A 20,461-nucleotide genomic window follows, 5' to 3' on the forward strand; every position below is an offset into this window, starting at 1 on the left:
CATATTATAAACTATCCAATTTTAAAAAAAATTGTTTTATAAAGACTACTTACTGTCTTTTTATTTTATCAAGATCAGTTTCTCCAAAAAGTCTGTAAATTATAAACAAATTGCCATTTTAATAAGTTAATAAAAGAAATTTAAAAATGAAATGCCGAAATTTCCTTAAAATTAAGTTAATAATTAGACTCTATAGTCATTGTTATTATTCTCCTTCTTTCCTCATAATAATAATAATTTATAAAAACTATTTTTAATTCAACGTTCCTTCTTTATTTTTTAAACTTTCCATGATCTTTTTCTGTTACCTGTTCAAATTTTTTAATTGTATAAAAAATTAGAACTGTTTTCATTAAAACTAAGATTGATCATAGAAAACGTTGCGAAAACTAGAACTCCGAATATTATAGAAAAATTGTTTGTATCCATTCACTTACCAGAAGGTACAAATATGTACCTGCATTTAAAATTTAAGCAGTTTTTTTGATATATTAAAAACGTGACGACAATTCATTAAACCATTGTTCAACTTGCAACAAGGCGTTTTCTTCATTCATTACCTATAAAAATACAGTCCAACCTCGCTCTAAAATCTACTAATCAGTACAAACTCCTGAGACTGTAATGCACATGATTCAGTACTCAGGAAGCTTATTGATTCCAGAAGTGGAGGTCTGTCTGGTGAATGTTGACTTGCCCTCACATAGCATCAATGAGTTGCTTGTTCAACAGTTTATTAATTTGGCCAAACATTATAATTAATGGAATTTTATCTTGATATAATGGAGTGCAGGTAGTATAGCTTCTCGAGGTTTTGTACTGTTTTCATATAGTTTCAGTGTGTAAAGGTTAACATTGTTGTGACAGGAAGCTAATTGTCAATTGGGTGATTCTGTTCTTAGAAGCATTTAGTGTATCTTTTAAAATTATGGCATACGATTGAGGAGTGACAGTTTTTAGTTCGAAAGGCAAGGTATCATATTATCCATAAATGGAGAATGATTACCATTATTTTTCAAAATGAAAATGTGCTTCATCCACATCTATGATGGATGGATAAAGCTTGAATGTCACTATTGTTTTCATTGCAAGTTATTATACAGACTTAATGACCTAACTCTATGCTTTACTTCTGTAGAAATTATTCTGTTATAGTAAGAACAGAATAGATATTTTATTTTTATGTTGAGGCTGCAAAAACCAGAGAACTTTCTCCCTATATTTAAAATTTTTTAGAAATTTCTAATAATCATTTGTTGACATTTCTGAAGAAGCTCTTCAACTTCATTCTGGTGTCATTGAATGACTTGCATTGTTAATAATATTTTCTGGACGGAAATACATGATTGATCATCTTCGATTTGATTTTCTAGTCTTGTATAAATATCAAATGAGACTACTTTTATCTTAACTAATATATTATTCCTATTTTTATTGTTGATTCAAGTGATATAATCAAATACATTAATACGATAAGACATATATCTTAAACTTATTTTAGTATCAGAGCATGAAAGTTCTTATTGCTATTTCAATCATACTTGTTCAAAAAATAACTCTCTTGGCCATTTAACATTTTAAGAAAAAACAAATCAATAAAATTAATTATTTTTTAGAATAAAAATTAAATAATAAAAGATATACAATAATTACTTTAAAACAGTGTAAATAGTAGTTTAAGTATATATACTCACCCTGATATCCAACATGCATTAAAGTTATAATACGTGTCCTTTATATAACTGTAATTAATTGACAATCATTATTAATAAAATTTTAATCCAATAACCTAATTATCAATAATTTAAATTTAATATGGTTTTGAGTACACTTTGACATTCATTAAGGAATTAATAGAGCATGCGGTAGACGTCATTCAAGCATAGAGAGCTTTATTAATGTGCTCAAATATCTTGCAGGGCAACTGCTGGGGAATTTATTAAAATATATAATTTATTAAAATATTACGGTCTAAAATTTCAGTGTTGATAAATTTTAAACAGTAATAAAAATAAAGCCATCAATCATCAATAAAAAATTCGACTAAAGAGGTTTATTTGAAAATAACATTTTGATACCATACAAATAAAACTTAAGCTATATAATAGGATTCATAACAAATACGATGCAGGAAAAGAGAGGAAAGCCAGGGTGTGACGGACAGACTCGTGGGATGCTGCTGTTCACCGGTGCTTGCACGGGTGGGCAGTGACTATTAGGCACGAGTACTCCAGAGCCCCCGAGCACTAAAAGACCACAGTCTCGGTGGGGACACCCCCTCCTGGGGTGTCTCCTCTAGAAGCGAGAGCATAAAGACTGAGTCCCGGCTTCTGGAGTGAGGAACATCCCAACCCCATATGGGAAGACACCCGTCTTATGACGCTTTCAATCGCCACCCACCCGCACGTTTTTAGCTCTGGTGGGCTTTAACGGGAGTCGCCTTTTGCCCTCTAACTTTTTACACCTCATAGTAATAAGCCAGGCCTCGTTGGGATACCACTGATTTGAATGCGTCGGTATACATTTACATCATCATAAACTGCCTTTGCTGCAGGCCTCATCCGGACATCTTGAATGTCCTACATCGTTGCACTGTTACGTAGCCAACCCAGTTCGAGGAAGCACGAACCCCGGGCCAAGATCTACATTTTATAGAGCCAGTTCATGTGTAAATGTCTCATTAATTTCGAAGCAAATGAATAATAACATCCCGCCCTGAGGTAGATAATCCCCACGTCCGGAACACAACATCTACGTTCCACGTCCAGGGCGGCAATAGCTGTACTCACGTACATTACATATAGCTGGCTAACGGGGTTCCGAGTGTTATCCTCGGATACTTTCATTTTCGGCAGAATTACATCTACAGGCTGAACTTCAGGGCTGGATTTTGCGGCCACCTGCAGGTACGAAAATTTTACGATTATGGACATCGATTGATACCACCTTTAGCGCTGACGATGTGGCGGCCACGGTCGAAGTTATTTGCAGGTATAACGGAGGCCTTTCGTTGTCCACATGCTCCCCGCGATGGCAAGCATGTAGTTAAGGTGCCCATGTTTTCGGGGCATGGGAGCCCTGAAAACCTCGGTGTGTAGGGGCCTGGGGGCAGTGAAGAGACTGCGCATCCGCTCTCTGCCAAGACATATGCCGGTTCCACCGGAGTAACGGAACGGACCTCCAGGGTTGGTAGCCCTGGAGTGGGGGTGTACCCCGGTGGCTAGCCTTACTACAGAAGGGATTGTTCTTCAATGCAAGTTGAACAACCAAACGTGGCAGAGGGTTCACGGAAACACCCTCATTTAGTACCGGCCGTTTCGCCTGAGGCAAAACGTCGAAAGAGTGCTGAATCTAGGCGTATTGAGGTTGAGGCAAGAAAGAGCTTGCAAAAAGCTTTTTTCAAGAGCAACGTACCGAAACCTAAATACTTAGTGATCACAAAGGAAGAAGGTAATTTCTCGAAAGTGAGTCCTTTCCTCATCGCTCGAGAAATAAACAAAAGTGCTAGAGGCCCTGTTAAGGAAATTAGAAAAACTTTCACGGGACTTCATGTACAGACTGTAAATGATATACACTCTCAGAAGATCCTAGGGCTGAAAAAAATAGGAGATTTGGCTGTACATGTTGATCCCCATGGCACACTCAACACCTCAAGAGGTGTTGTGGTCTGTCGGGATCTTTTAAATTGTTTGGAGCAAGAGATTGTAGAGGAACTGGCAGCACAAGGAGTAATAGAGTGTCGTCGATTGAACATGATAAGGAATGGCGTAGTCTTTCCTTCAGCATTTCATGTTCTCACATTTAACCGGCCTACTTTGCCGGAAAAAGTAAGAGCGGGAATACATCGGTTGGATGTGCGGGAATTTGTCCAACAGCCGATGAGATGTTTCAAATGCCAACGTTATGGTCACACCACTCTCAGATGTGAGAGACCACAAATATGCGTGTGCGGCAATGAGATGCATGAGGGAGAGCCATGCAAAGAACCTCCTACATGCATCAATTGTGAAGGAACGCATTCTTGTAGATCCAGGAACTGTCCTGTCTACAAAGACTAGGTAGCTGTGCAGGAAGTAAGAACCCTGCAAAAGGTCAGCTACTTCAAAGCAAAGAAGATTGTTAACGCCCGCAGGCGTAGAGCAACAACAACTTATGCTCAGGCTGCGGCTGCCGTTCCTGTTCCTGCTCCAGTTGCTGACGATGAAAGTCAACTCATCAGTAAACATGCTCCAACCTTGGCTAATATGATTGAAAGAATTATTGATAATAAAATAAAACCTTTCAATAGTAAAGATCCTATAAAGCCAAAGATATTAGTACAGCCTCCTGAAGATAAAACACCGAAAGTTGCTCTTGTTCTGAAGAAAACAGACGCCAAAGCAGAATGCCAAGTCCATCTCAGTGAGATACTTAATTACAAGGTAAAGGTGATACCTACAGAATCTGTTATGGAGGCTCCCAAGCTTCCTGTAGCTGAAGTGGCCTCTAATCCTCAGAGGCCACAAAAAATTTCACAGGGGGACGAGTGTCCCCCCTTCCTCAGGCGGTGCCCGGTGCGACCCCCGTACTTGGGGTCGGCCAAGTTGCCGCCCCACAATCGGCGCCTGTAACCGGTGCCCATCCATGCCCGTCGTCGTCGGCGGCTTCAGTGGTCTCCGATTCGGAGACCGGAAGCTTCACGGGCGACGACCTTCTCCTCGAACACGATGCTGTTCGTAAGATGGAGAAAAAAGGGACAAAAGAGTGGCCGAAAGGCAAACCCAGACGATAATATAATTTAAAATCAGCGAGTCGATAATACAATGCAACATCAATGGATGTTTTTCAAACATCCATGAGCTCCAACGCTTGGTACATGATGTAGACCCGATTTATATATGTCTGCAAGAAACGCATTTCCACAGAAATGAAAATTTAAAATTAAAAGGATTCGATACATTTCGCCGAGATCAACCGCCAAATATTAGAGTTAGAGGTGGAGTAGCCATACTAACATCGAACAAAGCTACCGCCGAAGCTGTTGATCTAAATACAAACCTGCAAGCGGTCGCCATTAGAATGAAGCGTCCGTTTCAGGTCACTCTTTGCAGCATATACTTGCCGAATTTTGATTGAAATAAGAATGACATAGCAAGATTATTTTTTGAGCTCCCCCCACCTGTTTTACTGGTGGGTGACTTTAATCCTCATAATTCTCTCTGGGGATCGGATCGAGTAGATCCCCGCGGAAGAGAAGTGGAAAGGTTCCTGATGAATTCAGAACTTATTATTTTAAACGATGGATCAGGAACCTTTTTCAATGCCAGAGATGGATCGACGTCCTGTATATATCTTGCACTTATAAGCGGATCGATAGCACCGAGCTTCCATGTCTTAGACGATTTGCATGGAAGCGATCATTTCCCGGTGCAAACTGTAACTGATGTTACAAGAAAAACACATCCCATCTCTAAAAGATGGTTATTTGATAAGGCAGACTGGACGATCTTCACAGCTAGAACGTTACTCCCTGAAACAACTGGAGTTATCGGCGACGATGTCGACGCCATAACAAATACGATACTTGAGTCGGCATCGAGATTTATTCCCAAAACATCTGGGAAACTTACGAAGAAACCCGTTCCATGGTGGAACGAAGAACTAAGTGAAGCTATTAAAAGAAAGAAAAGAGCGTATAACGCCTTCAAGAAACGTCCTACCCTACAAAATCTTATTGCCTTTAAAAAATACAGGACGTATGCAAAACGTCTCATGATTGACTCGAAGAAACGATCCTGGCAGCAATACATGTCATCCATCGACAGAACCACTACTGCGTCAGATGTTTGGGGGAAAGTGAAGGCGATTTGTGGGCGTAAACATTTTGCGCCCATAACTAGCCTTCAAGATGAAGATCTAATTAAGAACACTCCAAACGAAATCGCAGAGCTATTATCCAATCATTTTGAGAAAGCCAGCAAAACGGCCAATTACGAGGAAGGTTTTCGGACCAAAAAAGAAGAACACGAAGGTCTACTAAATTTTAGAACTGAGTATAATTACTCGTATAATCTACCATTTAAAATGGAAGAATTCACGAAAGCGTTGGAAAAAGCAGGTAACACAGCTGCTGGTCCGGATGAAATCCATTATAATATGATCAGGCAGCTGAATACCACTGCAAAACGCAGATTATTAGAACTTTATAATCAAATATGGCGGGATGGAATGTACCCGCAGCAGTGGAAAAAAGCTCATGTTGTTCCAGTACCAAATAAAAATAAAAATTTAGCAGATCCCAATAGCTATCGCCTTATAGCGCCTCCGTGACGTGCGCTATGGGAAAAAGATTCGGAAAAATGATTAATAATCGTCTCGTTTGTATTTTGGAAAAAGAAAACCTGATATCACCGTATCAAGCAGGATTTCGACAGTACCATTCCACCACCGATCAAATGATCAGCTTAGAGGACGTTATATATAACAGCTTTATTACAAGGAAACATTGTGTCAGTCTTCTTTGATCTTCAGATGGCTTTCGATATGACCTGGCGTCATGGTATAATGCTCCATATACATGAATGGGGCATTCGTAGCAATCTGCCAGTCTTACTGAGCAACTATATGAATGACCGTACTTTCCAAGTACGAGTCAATAGCGAATATTCATCTGTAAGAAATTTGGAAAATGGGATACCACAAGGTTAGCCGTTGAGCGGTACCATAATAAATTGATATTAGCCATTCCAGTAGAAATCAGCAAAAGCGTCTATGTTGATGATTTGGCAATTGTGTATACCAGCAAAACAAGACTGCTATGGTGAGGTACAAATTGCAACGATCAATGCTCTAAATAAAGTTGCAAGGAATAACGGATTCCAATTCTCACCAGAAAAAACGTGCTATGTATACTTTTGTAGGAAGAGAATTCCTCATCAAAGTCCTGCGTTGACAATTGATGATAATCCAATACAATATAAAGACAACGTAAGATATTTAGGAATAGTATTGGATAAATCCCTTACATGGGGCTTACATATACAGGACTTGAGTGATAGATGCAAAAGAGCCCTAAACATTATAAAATGTTTATCGAACTTAAATTGGGGCTCTGACTAAGAGATATTATTGAGATTGTATAAAGCATTGGTTCAATCTAAACTAGACTAATGATGTATCGTATATTCATCCGCTAGAAAGTCGCACTTAAGAAAGTTAGACGTAGTTCATAATAGCGGAATAAGATATGCAACAGGCGCTTTCCGCACAAGTCCGGCGGCTAGTCTGATGTCTGAAGCCGGAATAATGCCACTACATTATAGAAGAGAGATCCTTTTACTAAGATACGCAGCAAATATATGGGCTGATCCTGCCCATATAAATAATAAACTTTTCAACAATCATCCTATGGCTGCATTATACGAACGTCGTGCTACCTATTCCAGACCAGCCGGAATTAGGTACCACGAATTAAGAAGTAAATACGAAATTGCCATTCCTGATACATTGGCAATTTCTACTAGAGAAATACCGCCATGACTCTTGCCAGCGGTAAATATAAGGTTGGATCTCTCTGAAGGAGAAATAAAAAAGAAACCAGCAGTGATCAACCAACAGGAATTTTTGACAACCGGCAGTAGTTACGAAGAACATATTAGAATTTATACTGACGGTTCTAAAACCGAACATAGTGTTGGATGCTCAATATATGTAAATGGAGAAGCCAACTTTTGGAAACTGCCAGATGTGGCCAGTGTCTACACGGCAGAACTCACTGCAATTCAGCAAGCTCTTCAGCTACGCTGAACAGTATTGCGAAGAGAGAATGCTAATATGTTCCGATTCTTTAAGTGAACTTGTCGCAATTCGGAACAAGAACATTAAGGATGTCCTAATTGCAAACATCATGTCCATTTTATACGTTCTAAATCAACGAGGACAGCAATGCGTGTTTGTATGGACTCCAGGGCATGCTGGTATTACAGGTAATGAAATCGCAGACGAAGCTGCTAGAAAGGCAACAGTCTGCGATGATTTGGGTGCATTTCCTGTAAGAGTGGCAGATGTTTAAAACCGTCTAACAAACACATTAAAAAACAAGTGGCATGCTGAATGGAGGAGTTTAAATACGAAATTAAACTCAGTAAAAACCTCTCCATATAAATGGAAAAGCGACTTTAAGTTGACTCGCCGTGAATAAGTAGCGGTGACCAGACATAGAATCGGTCACACGCGATTAATATTACTGCTGACCTGGATAATGGAAATGAAGAAAATATAGTTGCATTTTTACACGCCAGTGGACTTCTTAGAAGTCTGTAATAGTGGAAAATTTTAAAGTTGTGTTAAAGAATCTCTAAGAGGTGGTTTCATTTAAATGTGGAAGTCTCGAAGCGTGGCACGTGTAGTAACGGGAGGTAGCCCTCTTGCCTAGGCCATTTTGGCTCACATGCATTCAAGAGCAATGAGTTGGGATGTGTCCGATGATGGCATGGGGGACCCTCAAGTGTGGATTGAGGGCGCGAGGCTATGGGTATGCGCAGTGCATGCCTGTAGCCTGTTTATAAGAAGGTGTGTAGTTTGTGCTTTTAAATAAAATGTAAGGGCCCTTAACACCCTTACATATGACGATCCAGATGATGATACAAATTACTTTTAAAGAATATGACGAGGGCTAATGTCCTTAGCAGTCGATGCCCGTAAAAATTCAGTTAAAAAAAAATAATAAAAAAAAAAATAATAATAATTATAATATTATAATAATATTATTATTATTATTATTATTATTATTATTATTATTATTATTATTATTATTATTATTATTATTATACACGCTACTGGAGAGAACTGACGGAGACCGTGGATGCAGACCCTTGGGGGCTAGGTTACAATTTAGTAACTCGGCGATTGGGGGTCTCGCGGTCACCAGCTCCACTTGACCAAGCTAAAGCGGAACACGTCGTTAAGATGTTGTTCCCGGCCCACTCGGTCCGTGCCGAGCGGGACTTCAGCGGCATGGGCGACTTCCCGCTCTTTTCGATGGAGGAACTGGAAGGAGTCCTACGGTCGCTGAAAGGCAAAAAAGCCCCTGGTCCCGACGGTATACCTGCCGAGGTACTCAAACTAGTGGGGCGCTGCAGGCCCCGTCTTCTACTAGACATGTATAATGCATGTCTGAAAGCTGGGTCTTTTAGCGCCAGGTGGAAGACCGCGCGTCTTATGCTAATTCCCAAGGGAAAAGAAAACCCAGAGGCGCCGTCCTCCTACCGCCCATTGTGTATGCTTGAGACAGCTGGGAAAAAGCTGGAGAATCTGTTAAAGAAAAGACTGGTTACGGCGATGAATCAGGCAGGTGGCCTGTCACCTAACCAATACGGCTTTCGGCATGGTCGGTCAACCGTAGACGCAATTCAGGAAGTTGTTGAGGCAGTGCGGCGAGCGGAGGACCACAATCATTTTTCGCGACGTGTGGTCCTTCTCGTTACGTCGTACGTAAAAAACGCGCTCAACTCCGCACGGTGGAGCGGTATGATATGAACCCTGGAGCATTCGTTCCATGTGCCTCAATACCTTCTCAGAATGCAGATGCATACCTGATGCAGATACATCTAGATGCATACCTGAGGAACCGCGGCTTCATTTACGAGACCGCAGCAGGCTGGCGTAGGACTACGATCACGTCAGTGGCGGCGCAGGGGTCGATTCTCGGCCCCGACCTTTAGAACGCCGTCTACGATGGCTTACTGGGGCTGGAGATGCCTGAAGAATCTGCCTTGGTTGGGTACGCTGACGACGTTGCGCTACTTGTCGCAGACCACGACGTGGAGACCAACTGAGGCTCAGTCGAGCCATGCACAGAGTCGGTGCCTGGCTGGACGATCATGGATTGTCTCTAGCCCTCAGCAAAACGGAGATCGTAGTTCTCACAAAGAAGCGTATCGACACCCTTCTCTCTCTGCGGGTCAGGGTAGAGGTTGTCGAGACCAAGCCGGCCGCAAAGTACCTCGGTATGATGATTGACCGGAAACTCAGCTTTGCTGAGCAGCTTCGTACAGCCGCCGAAAAAGCTGCGAGAGCCGTAACTTCTCTCAGCCGGCTTATGGCGAATGTTGGCGGACCGAAGGCCAGCAGACGGCGATTGCTGATGTCCACGGTGCATTTTTTCCTGTTATACGGATCGGAAGTGTGGGTCCAGGCATTAAGAGTTGCGAGAAAATGGAAGCGGCTCGCGCAGGTGCAACGTACCGCAGCCTTGCTAGTCGCTTCCGCGTATCGGACGGTCTCCGAGCCTTCAGTACTTGTGGTCGCCGGCGTCATACCCATTGCTACTTTAGCAAGGGAGCGCCAGGTGATTTACAGGAGGCGAGGGGCAGGCGAAGACCGGTGATCATTGCCAACGAGGAACACACTCGCACGTTTCTCGCACGGCAAGAGACCTGGCACCACAAGACCAGAGGACGTAGGACCACAAGGCTTATCCCTCTGGTCAGACCGTGGACGGAGCGACGGCATGGAGAATTGCACTACTACATGACCCAATATTTAACGGGCCACGGGTACTTTCGCGCTTACCTCCATGTCATAGGGAAAGCGCCGTTCCCCGACTGCCTGTATTACCCCGGTGTACGGGACGACGCTGAGCACACCTTTTTCAAATGTGCTCGGTGGGCGGCAGATCGAGGGACACAGAGGCGGATCACGGGGCACTGAGTCCCCACAACGTGGTTGCGATGATGCTCCGTGACCTGAGCAGCTGGGAAAGTGTAGCCCGATTCGTCGGAAACATTCTCAGGTCCAAAAAGGTTGAGCTGGATTGTCCTGAAAATTAGGTAGCACCTAATCAGGCTAGTATAGGAGGACTCGACCGCAAGTAATGTGTTAAACGGTTCCGGGCCGAGTCCTGATAGAAAGGGGGGTAAACTTTCCTTTATTAATCTGCTTAACATCAGGTGCAAGAGAAGCTAACTGTATGACGCTATTAGTTTTTTGACTATCAGCTTTGAAAAATTAGCTGCTATTTCAGCAAGAAATCTTTAAAAACTTAGTAGTTGATGATTGTAAAATTATACATAAGAATCAAGAAAAATCATTATTACATTGCAGTAAGTAGACAAATGTAAATAAAAATCCTGATATTGAAACTCGATGGCAGTTGGTAAAAGTTGTAATGACTTTTTAAAAAAAGTTGTACCTTGATTGATTACATTTCTATCCATTATATAAAATTTCGTAGAATCCTTTTATTTTAAAGTACGTTTTACGAATTGATTTAATTTATTTTATTTCAAGTTACATATTAAGATTTTAAATAATTTTTTCTAAAAAGACACCGCATTTTAATCATTTTTCTCAATTGGAGTTGCTCAACAGCTCGTCATTCAGCTAGACCGTCCATCTGTTGTGCTACATTGTCGGAAGGATTTAATTTTTTCAAGCACTTTCCACGAAGTTATTTAATTCATTTATACATTTTTTTTTTTTGTCTTCAGTCATATGACTGGTTTAATGGAGCTCTCCAAGATACCCTATCTAGTGCTAGTCGTTTCATTTCGGTATACCTCCTACATCCTCCATCCCTAAACATTTGTTTTATATATTCCAAACGTTGCCTGCCTACACAATTTTTTCCTTCTACATGTCCGTCCAATATTAAAGCAACTATTCCAAGATGACTTAATATGTGGCTGTAAGTCTGTCTCTTTTTTAAGCTATATTTTCTCCACATGCTTCTTTCTTCATCTATTTGCCGCAACACCTCTTCATTTGTCACTTTCTCCATCCATCTGATTTTTAACATTCTCCTATAGCACATTCTTCTCAGGTACTCCGATCATCCAAGTTACACTTCCATATAAAGCGACACTCCAAATGTATACTCTCAAAAATCTTTTCCTGCTATTTAAATTAATCTTTCATGTAAACAAATTATATTTCTGCCTGAAGGCTCGTTTAGCCTCTGCTGTTCGGCATTTTATATCGCCCCTGTTTAGTCCATCTTTAGTAATTTTACTTCCCTAATAACAAAATTCTTCTACCTCCATAATCTTTTCTTCTCCTGTTTTCACATTCAGTGGTCCATCTTCGTTATTTCTTACGTTTCATTACTTTTGTTTTGTTCTTGTTTATTTACATGCTGTAGTTCTTGCGTAGGATTTCATCCATCCCATTCATTGTTTTTTCTAAATCCTTTTTAGTATCAGCTAGAATTACTATCATCAGCATATCGTAATATTTTTATCTTTTCACCATGTACTGTTACTCCGAATCTAAATTGTCCTTTAACGTTATCAACTGGTAGTTCTATGTAAAAATTAAAAAGTAACGGTGATAGGGAACATACTTATCGGACTACCTTTCTTATTACGGATTATTTCTTATGTTCTTCAATTATTACTGTTGCTCTTTGTTCCTGTAAATGTTGGCAATTGTTCTTCTATCTCTGAATTTGAACCCTTATTTTTTTAAAATGCTGAAAATTTATTCCATTCTACGTTATTGAATGCCTTTTCTAGGTCTATACATGCCAAGTAAGTCGGTTTGTTTTTCTTTAATGTTCCTGTACTATTAATCTGAAGCCTAAAATTGCTTCCCTTGTCCCTACACTTTTCCTGAAACTAAATTGGTCTTCTCCTAACATTTCTTCCACTCTCCTCTCAATTCTTCTCTACAGAATTCTAGTTAAGATTTTTGATGCATGAGAAATAGTTAAGCAAATTGTTCTGTATTCATCACATTTGTCTGCTCCTGCTTCTTTTGGTATAATGACTATAACACTGTTTTTGAAGTCTGACAGAACTTCCCCTTTTCCGTAAATATTACACACCAGTAATAATCTATAAATCTCTTCCTCACCTGCACTGAGCAGTAATTCTATCGGTATTCCTTCTATTCCAGGAGCCTTTCTGCCATTTAAATCTTTTAATGCTCTCTTAAATTCAGATCTCAGTATTCATTTATTTACTAAATAATAAAGTTTTAGTTATTAAATTATTTATGAATAGGTAAAAATAAAAATGATTCTTTTAAGTAATAAATACCGTAAAAGAAAGCTGCATTATTGTCAGGCTTTGTCTCGATAAATCAAACAAAAAGATTTTTACAACCATTCAACTAAAAGATTATTTATGCTAACCGAGAAGTGTAACCAAACCGGAATTGCAGGCGGATGTCAGAAGAAATCGAAGATGCAATATTGATAAAAGTTGTTCGTAAGAGTACGAAAGTGCACGCAGATTCACGAATGAGGGTTAAAAACAAAAATTAATTAGCCTCTTTGTTGTATTTATACTCGTTTTCGCTACGATAGCTCATAAAAAATTACAGGAAAAGTTATTTAACTTAGGCGTGAGCGTAAAATGACAAACGTTATCGTTAGTTTATACCATCAGGCCAAACTTTTAATAAAAATTGAGGGTAGTGAAATCGAAACAGTAAAAATAATCTGGGGTGATTTCGAACAAGACTGTTTAAAATCATGTTAAACCTATATATATCAGATGTTGAGATTTTTTGGACTACCATTGTTTGCGGGACTTTGAATCAATGGTAGTTCAAAAACTAGTGAAAGGTAAAGAATCAACCAACTTCATCCACGAGTACAACGATTGGAGATAAAGTTTTCTGTGGAAACAATAAGAAAAAACTTTTGAAAAAAATTGAAAAAATACGAAAAAAGATTGTTCCATAAAAACCGATCCAAACGTTTAAAATCATTTTATAATAACATAAAAATTAGTTTTTTGCAAAAATTATCCATATCTGTGTGTAGTTTAATATGCCAAACCGCATTATTAAAATATGTCTTACTTCTCGGTAACACAAAACTAGTAACCGGTGAAATATTACGTGTAACGGAAAAAGGATAAACGCTACTCTGGATTTGTAGGAATCGCCTGCTTGGGGCTATTGCCATACCTACTATAATTTTTTCTCGTCAGTTATGGATTTTTAATTATGCAGAGCATTGGACCACTAAAATCGATATTTTCAAACTAGTGTTATTTTTGAACCGTTTCTCTAAATCGAGCTATAGGTTGGAGAATCACTCAGAATACATTAATCTATTCAGCGGTAAAGTAAACCGATTAAAGATCCTTGAGACAGCTAATAACCGTTATTTATACTCACGTTTTAAAATATTTCTCCGGAAGATATTTAACGATATTTAATTGATATTTTAATGTGAAAATTTTTCGAAGGAAAAATGTATTAAATTTACATGATGTATTATATTATAAATATTATAAATGATGAGGACAAATTTACGGCAGTTTTATCAAATTTAAATAGTTTGACAATAAGCAATATTTATTTTTAGTTTGCAGAAAAGTGATAAATAAAGAAATGAGGTTGGACATTGAAATTTAAAAACTGGTGCTTTAAATCGTTCTGTCATTTATGTAATCGATTTTGAGCTGAATGTTAGTCGCGATATAATATGACATATCACCGCTTTTATACAGAGATGGATTTCATGTTTTAAATGTGTATCTAACCGTTAACATTTTGTAAGTAAATAACAGATTTAAAAACTTATTTTTGCATGTGTCTTTAAAAAATAAATAAAATTAACTTTCTCTCATTGAGTACTTACTCTAGATTACCATTAGTCCACGTAGAACTGCCACAACTGTGATAGAAAATGAATATTTAATTAATTAATAATTAATACTGATCGACAGTAATCTAAAAACGGGGATCTTAAATATACTATATATATATATATTAAATGATTAATTAAAAAATAAGCACAATAATAAAGATATTTTTACTATTTTTAATCATCCATCCATCGCTTTCAAAAGAAGAAAGAAGTTTTATTATTAAAATAAAACTTCCACTATGTTGCTACCACAACATAATAAGTATATTTTATTAGCTTATTTTGTAATAAATTGAGATTCTTCGTACTTTAAAATTGAAGTCACGATTACTAAAATAGAAAAGTGATAAAAACATATTATAAAAAAATTAATGCGCACACTAATCTAAAATGATATACCAAAAAAAAAATTGATACTCTATTCTGCCGAAAGATGCACTAACTATTTTCCGTTTGCTCGAAATTAGAGTTCTTTAAGAATAAAGTAGAACATTTGTTTATAACAATTTTAACTGAAGAAATTTATAGGTTTCTCTATAAGGGGACCTCGAAAGTGTCAATCATTGGAAAGCATTACAAGTACTACTGGAAATGTACAACTGGCAACACAAATATTTTAACAACACTGTCTGCAATTTGGCTGTCTCTAGATCGTCCCGGGGCAGAATAATAAAATTTCTTTTACATCTATTCCCGCTGGGATCATAAATTTTCTGTCAAATGGAAATCAAATCTGTCTACGCTGTAATGTTGTATTACTTTTCTGATGTAATATTTGTACACTGACAAAAATAAATTCATTGAAATCGGCATTATTTGTAGTTTACAATTTGCTTTTGTTTTCGTTATTCAAAAGCTATAGAATTTCTTAATGGCATCACATTAACATTTTTATCATTATAATAAAGATTTTATTAAATTTTCCAATTTTTCTTTTTAAATTGAATCGCTAATTTTCACATTTTCATAATTTTTCAAAATAATGTATAGAATAGCAACATAAAATCGAACCATTATGAAACCGCTACCCACAGCTAGTTATGAAAGACTCTCACGCAACTGGCGCGGCTAGTGGATGTATATGTTACTACTGATTGTTGCTGCCGTTTGTCAGATGGTTACGTGTCAGGCCAATACACGTTTTGTTGCAGTGCGGTATTGTGAGTGCAGCTGTGTTTGTGCATCTTCCCAAATCAGCTGATTTGGAAGTCGAGAGTTCCAGCGTTCAAGTCCTAGTAAAGCCAGCTATTTTTACACGAACTTGAATACTATATCGTGGATACCGGTGTTCTTTGGTGGTTGGGTTTCAATTAACCACACATCTCAGGTATGGTCGAACTGAGAATGTACAAGACTACACTTCATTCACACTCATACATATCATCCTCATTCATCCTCTGAAGTATTATCTAAAACGGTAGTTACCGGAGGCTAAACAGGAAAAAGAAAGAAAGAAGAAAGTTGTGTTTGTGTAAAATGCCTTAGTAAATCCAGGAGATAGCTATAGTTGAGGCCAATATACTTTCTAGGTCGTTTGTGAAGAATCACAAGTATTCGTAGAAAAATTTCCGAATTCCAGCGAAGAGTAGAAAACACGATTTAGTTAAAAATTGGCGTACAACTGGTTCAGTTTCAAATGAAAAACTAAATAAGCAACTTGCCCTTAGGACTCCACAGACCATTGCCGATGCAGAAAGGAGAATTACTGCCAGTCCAAAAAATCGCTACGCAAGTTATCCCAACAATCTGGTGTTAAATACACATTTTGTCGAAAAATTCTTCACGAATTAAAATTGAAACAGTACCGCTTTACAACTGTGCAACAACCGAAGGAGATAGACAAACCGAAATGACTTCATTACTGAAACTGGGTTCTCGAAAACATTGTTGGTGGACAGAGGTCTGTACTTGCGATTTTTTACCTTCGGGCTACTTAAAGGAGAGTATTTATTCATATAATTCCCACAATATTAATGAAATGAAGGTGAACATTCAACGAGAAATCAACGCAATTGACAACATTTGCATCAGACGACTTTCGATATGATCAGTCGAGCACAAAAGTGCATCGATGCCCAGGATGTTCATTGTGAACATCTTTTGTTGCAATAAGGTAAATAAATGCAACATTTAATTTACGTTTTATGTTTTTCTTATTTAATTTATTCGTATCATGCATAAAAATTCATTCTAACATAACCTACCGATTCTGCAGCGGTTACGTTATGGGTTCGGTTTTATGTTGCTCACTCAGTATCTTACTATAACCAAAATGAAATGCCTACATATTTATGATATGTTGTGTACAGCAAATCATAAAACAACACAAATACACTGATACCGGAGGGAATGTGAATCAAAGCTGAATATATTTAGTTCAGTTGGTATACTTGACTGGATCTGTGGAAACTGATAATTTACGCAAAGAATATACGTCGTTTAAAATATTTGTAATTTTTATTTAATAAACGTAAAAACGGATAATCAAATATTATTTGGGAATATAGAAATTCTCACAGATAAAATCGTTAACAGAAATAATTTATAAATGTTTGCTAAATTATTACCGAATATATCTTCCGTATTCTGGATGCAAATCGAATAAAGAGTGAACAAACTTGTTATATAATCTGACAGGTCATATGCATTCATGGATGTTTTATATTTCAGTAGTTTTATCCTTAAGGTTTTAATGTTGAAGATAACAAATTTATTTTTCATAGTTTCCTTAATAACTATCATTTTATCTGATGTTACCTTGGTTTATAGGGAGCTAGATGAGATGAAAGATCAGAAAATTTTTCAATGTAAAGATAGAGAATGTGGGAAATTTATTAAAAGGTTCTTAAAGAAAACGATTGATGCTAACCGGAGCTAGATAAATTCATTAGTGAGGAAACGGTGGCCGGTCAAACTTTGAAGTTAAATTTGGGAAATTGAAAGAATTTTTGAGTGGTAAGCGATTCGCAAGAAACTTTTGCAAGAAACATTTTGGGTCATGAAGGCGTGTTAACTAATGTAATCCCTCAACTTAATTTTTCTGTCAATTATCCATTTTTAAAAAAATTGAAAGTTCTTAAAACAGCAAAACATTAAAACTATTATGTATTATTTTTTTATTATTGTAATATTTTAATTATATGAGAGGTTATCTCTAAAGTAAAGACCGTTTTATTGTAAAAAAAATTATTCTGAAAACTTTATAAATTTCTTTTATTTATCTCAAACTTCATACCTTATACTAATTCTCTATATAATCGCCACATGAATTAAGTCATTTATCGTAGCGATACACCAGCTTTAATATACCCTCGTCGTATTCTTCTGCCGCCAGTCCATTTAGCCACTGATTAACAGTATTTTTAAGTTCAACGTCACTCGCGAATCGCTTACCACTCAAAAATTCTTTCAATTTCCCAAACAAATGGTAATCAGAAGGAGCTAAGTCCGGACTATATGGTGGTTGATCGTAAATTTCCAATTCAAATATTCTAAATGTGGACATGTGCAACGTGTGGACGTGCATTATCGTGCAGCAAGACGATGACGTCGGTCAGCTGTCCACGTCGCCGATTTTGAATGACGCGCCGTAACTTATGTAAAGTTTCGAAGTAGGCTTCTGCAATTATAATCGTTTCACGCGGCATGAAATCGATCACCAGTATGCCAAACCGATTCCAAAAACTGTAGCCATCAGTTTGTGTCCAAACGACTGTGGCTTTACCTTTGTCGGTCTGGTTGGTGATTGAGGATGATGCCATTCACTTGATTGCCGTTTCCTGTCTGGCGAGTAATAAGAAGTCCACATTTTATCACCGGTAACAATTGAATTATGGAACTCATTACTTTTTTCTACATAGCGCATCAAAAATTCCGAAACAGATCCTATTCGGATTTTTTTGTGACGTTCCGTTAAGATGTCCGGCACACGACGTGCAAAAATCTTTCTGAGGCCTAAACTATCGTCAACAATGCGACCGGTAACAACTCTTGAAACATTAGGAAAAAGAAGGGCCAGGTCGGAAATCGTTGAGCGACGATGTTTTGTGATTTCATCATTGACCAATTTCAAAAGTCCTCGGTGATTATCGGGACCTCTCCGAATGTTCTTCATCGTGCGCATTAATTCTGTTATTTCTAAACCAGTTGGGACATTTCTTTCATTTATTACATTATTACCGTACACAGCAACCAACTGCCTATGAATTTCAACCGGCTTAACTTTTTGTTGGTTTAAAAAACTTATGACCACGTATTCCACGGTTGGCGACAACATCGATTTTCCTATTCGTTTTATAACGTAATTACTCACACGTAATCAAAGATACTACAACGCGACAACTTACAAATAGCAATGCAGTGTGTACATTATTAGCGTGGCCATGAACGACACGCGTTCACCAACCTTAAGGAGATAAATTTCCCTGCGGTCTTTACTTTAGAGATATCCCTCGTATAAATCGTTTGTACTATGTAATTCAAAATCGTAATTAAATTCAGCAGACCGAAAGTAAACACACGTAATAATCCTAAAATTTGTTTAATGTAAAGCTGTTTTGTAAACATACTGTGAACATTTTTTTTAAAATCCAGTGGGCATACCTTGAAATTAAAAAAGTACTATTCGATTACATGTTATAGTGTCGATGCTATAATTTATAAAACTATAGATAACAATGAACAGATGGATTTATATATATCACATATATATTATAAATACCTCGCTTGAAGATTTGGGTATTTTTCATGGTGAATATACGTCATAGGTATAAATATGCTGAAATTTAAACAGGTAAATAATGTATTATTCCTTAAATCGATATTTACTACATATTATTTATTAACTTAAATTAACGCTGTCAAGATAAACAATACATCAGAAACTATCCCATAATGGATATACCATAATGGTTTAATTGTAATAATTTTCATATTATGAGACTTATCAGTATTAATAGAATTGTAGAAATTCTACTTTAGCTTTTGTAGCAATATTAATGTTAATTTGTTATATTTGCATTAATAATTTTTTTCGTTATTGCTGCGTATGTTAATTAATATTAATTAGCTAACAAAGAAAACCGAACAAATCTTTCTAAAGCTGTACAATTTTTTATGATATGTTAATGTTTATATTTAAGAAAACGTATAATGATGGAGTTTTTTGATTTTTGTCAATCAACCCATGGAAGTAACTGCACATATGAAAAGAACGAACAACACTCTCAAAGAAAGAAAGAACTGGGGGAATAATGAAAATTCAAGAAAAGGAAATATAACCAAACCTAATCTATCTTACCCTCTGAATATTATTCATCAGAGAATAGGTTTAGACATTTAATAGATGTAAGGCCTTTAGAATCAGAGCGCTAAAACAAACTCTCCAAAAGTTTTTGATTTGGTGATAAAGTTTGTCTAATTACAATAATTAAAATAGTACAAAACATGTTGCCATTAATACGTACTTATTATTTACTCATTAGTACTTATTCATGCTCTACTGCAAAGTTTCCTTACCGATTAAGCCAATATATCTTTTCTGTGATAAGCAATCGTGAATCGCTATTCAAAATATTAGAAATTGGAGTAGGTAGTAAACCACTAAAGAAAATTAAGGATACTTTAACAAAAACAGTTCCAAAAGTTAAATACTCGGAGAATTTGTCCCTGATAAATACAGCGAAGAAAGGATTCAAGGTCAGTACTTGGGAAAATGTGCCTTGCTAAGTAACTAAAATAAAGGGTCACTGCAGAATAAGAAATTAGGAAGAGGACTGGCATATAATAGAAAACAAGAAATCTATTTTGAACAATAAAAAAAGTAATTATTGCGCAGGAGTGAGACCAGAAGTACTGCGTGCAATTAAATTCCATTCTCTG

General features: G+C 37.3%; 1 protein-coding gene across 4 annotated transcripts in view; it reads right to left on the reverse strand.

Moving 5' to 3' along the window:
* The window catches only part of LOC142333180 (uncharacterized), a 107,837-nt gene that overhangs the window by 76,761 nt on the left and 10,615 nt on the right, over positions 1 to 20,461 (reverse strand). For 2 of the 4 annotated variants that reach the window (XM_075380132.1, XM_075380129.1), the window contains exons 2-5: positions 19,302 to 19,358; positions 14,573 to 14,608; positions 1,695 to 1,742; positions 54 to 92 (exon numbers count right to left, since the gene is read on the reverse strand). In XM_075380132.1, the coding sequence (XP_075236247.1) occupies positions 54 to 92; positions 1,695 to 1,742; positions 14,573 to 14,608; positions 19,302 to 19,358 (180 nt within the window). The remainder of the gene's footprint in view (positions 1 to 53; positions 93 to 1,694; positions 1,743 to 14,572; positions 14,609 to 19,301; positions 19,359 to 20,461) is intronic. The other 2 variants (XM_075380130.1, XM_075380131.1) reach the window with 2 other exon arrangements.

The sequence above is a fragment of the Lycorma delicatula genome, chromosome 12 (genome assembly GCF_047948215.1).
Source record: "Lycorma delicatula isolate Av1 chromosome 12, ASM4794821v1, whole genome shotgun sequence".
NCBI classification, from domain to species: Eukaryota; Metazoa; Arthropoda; class Insecta; order Hemiptera; family Fulgoridae; genus Lycorma; species Lycorma delicatula.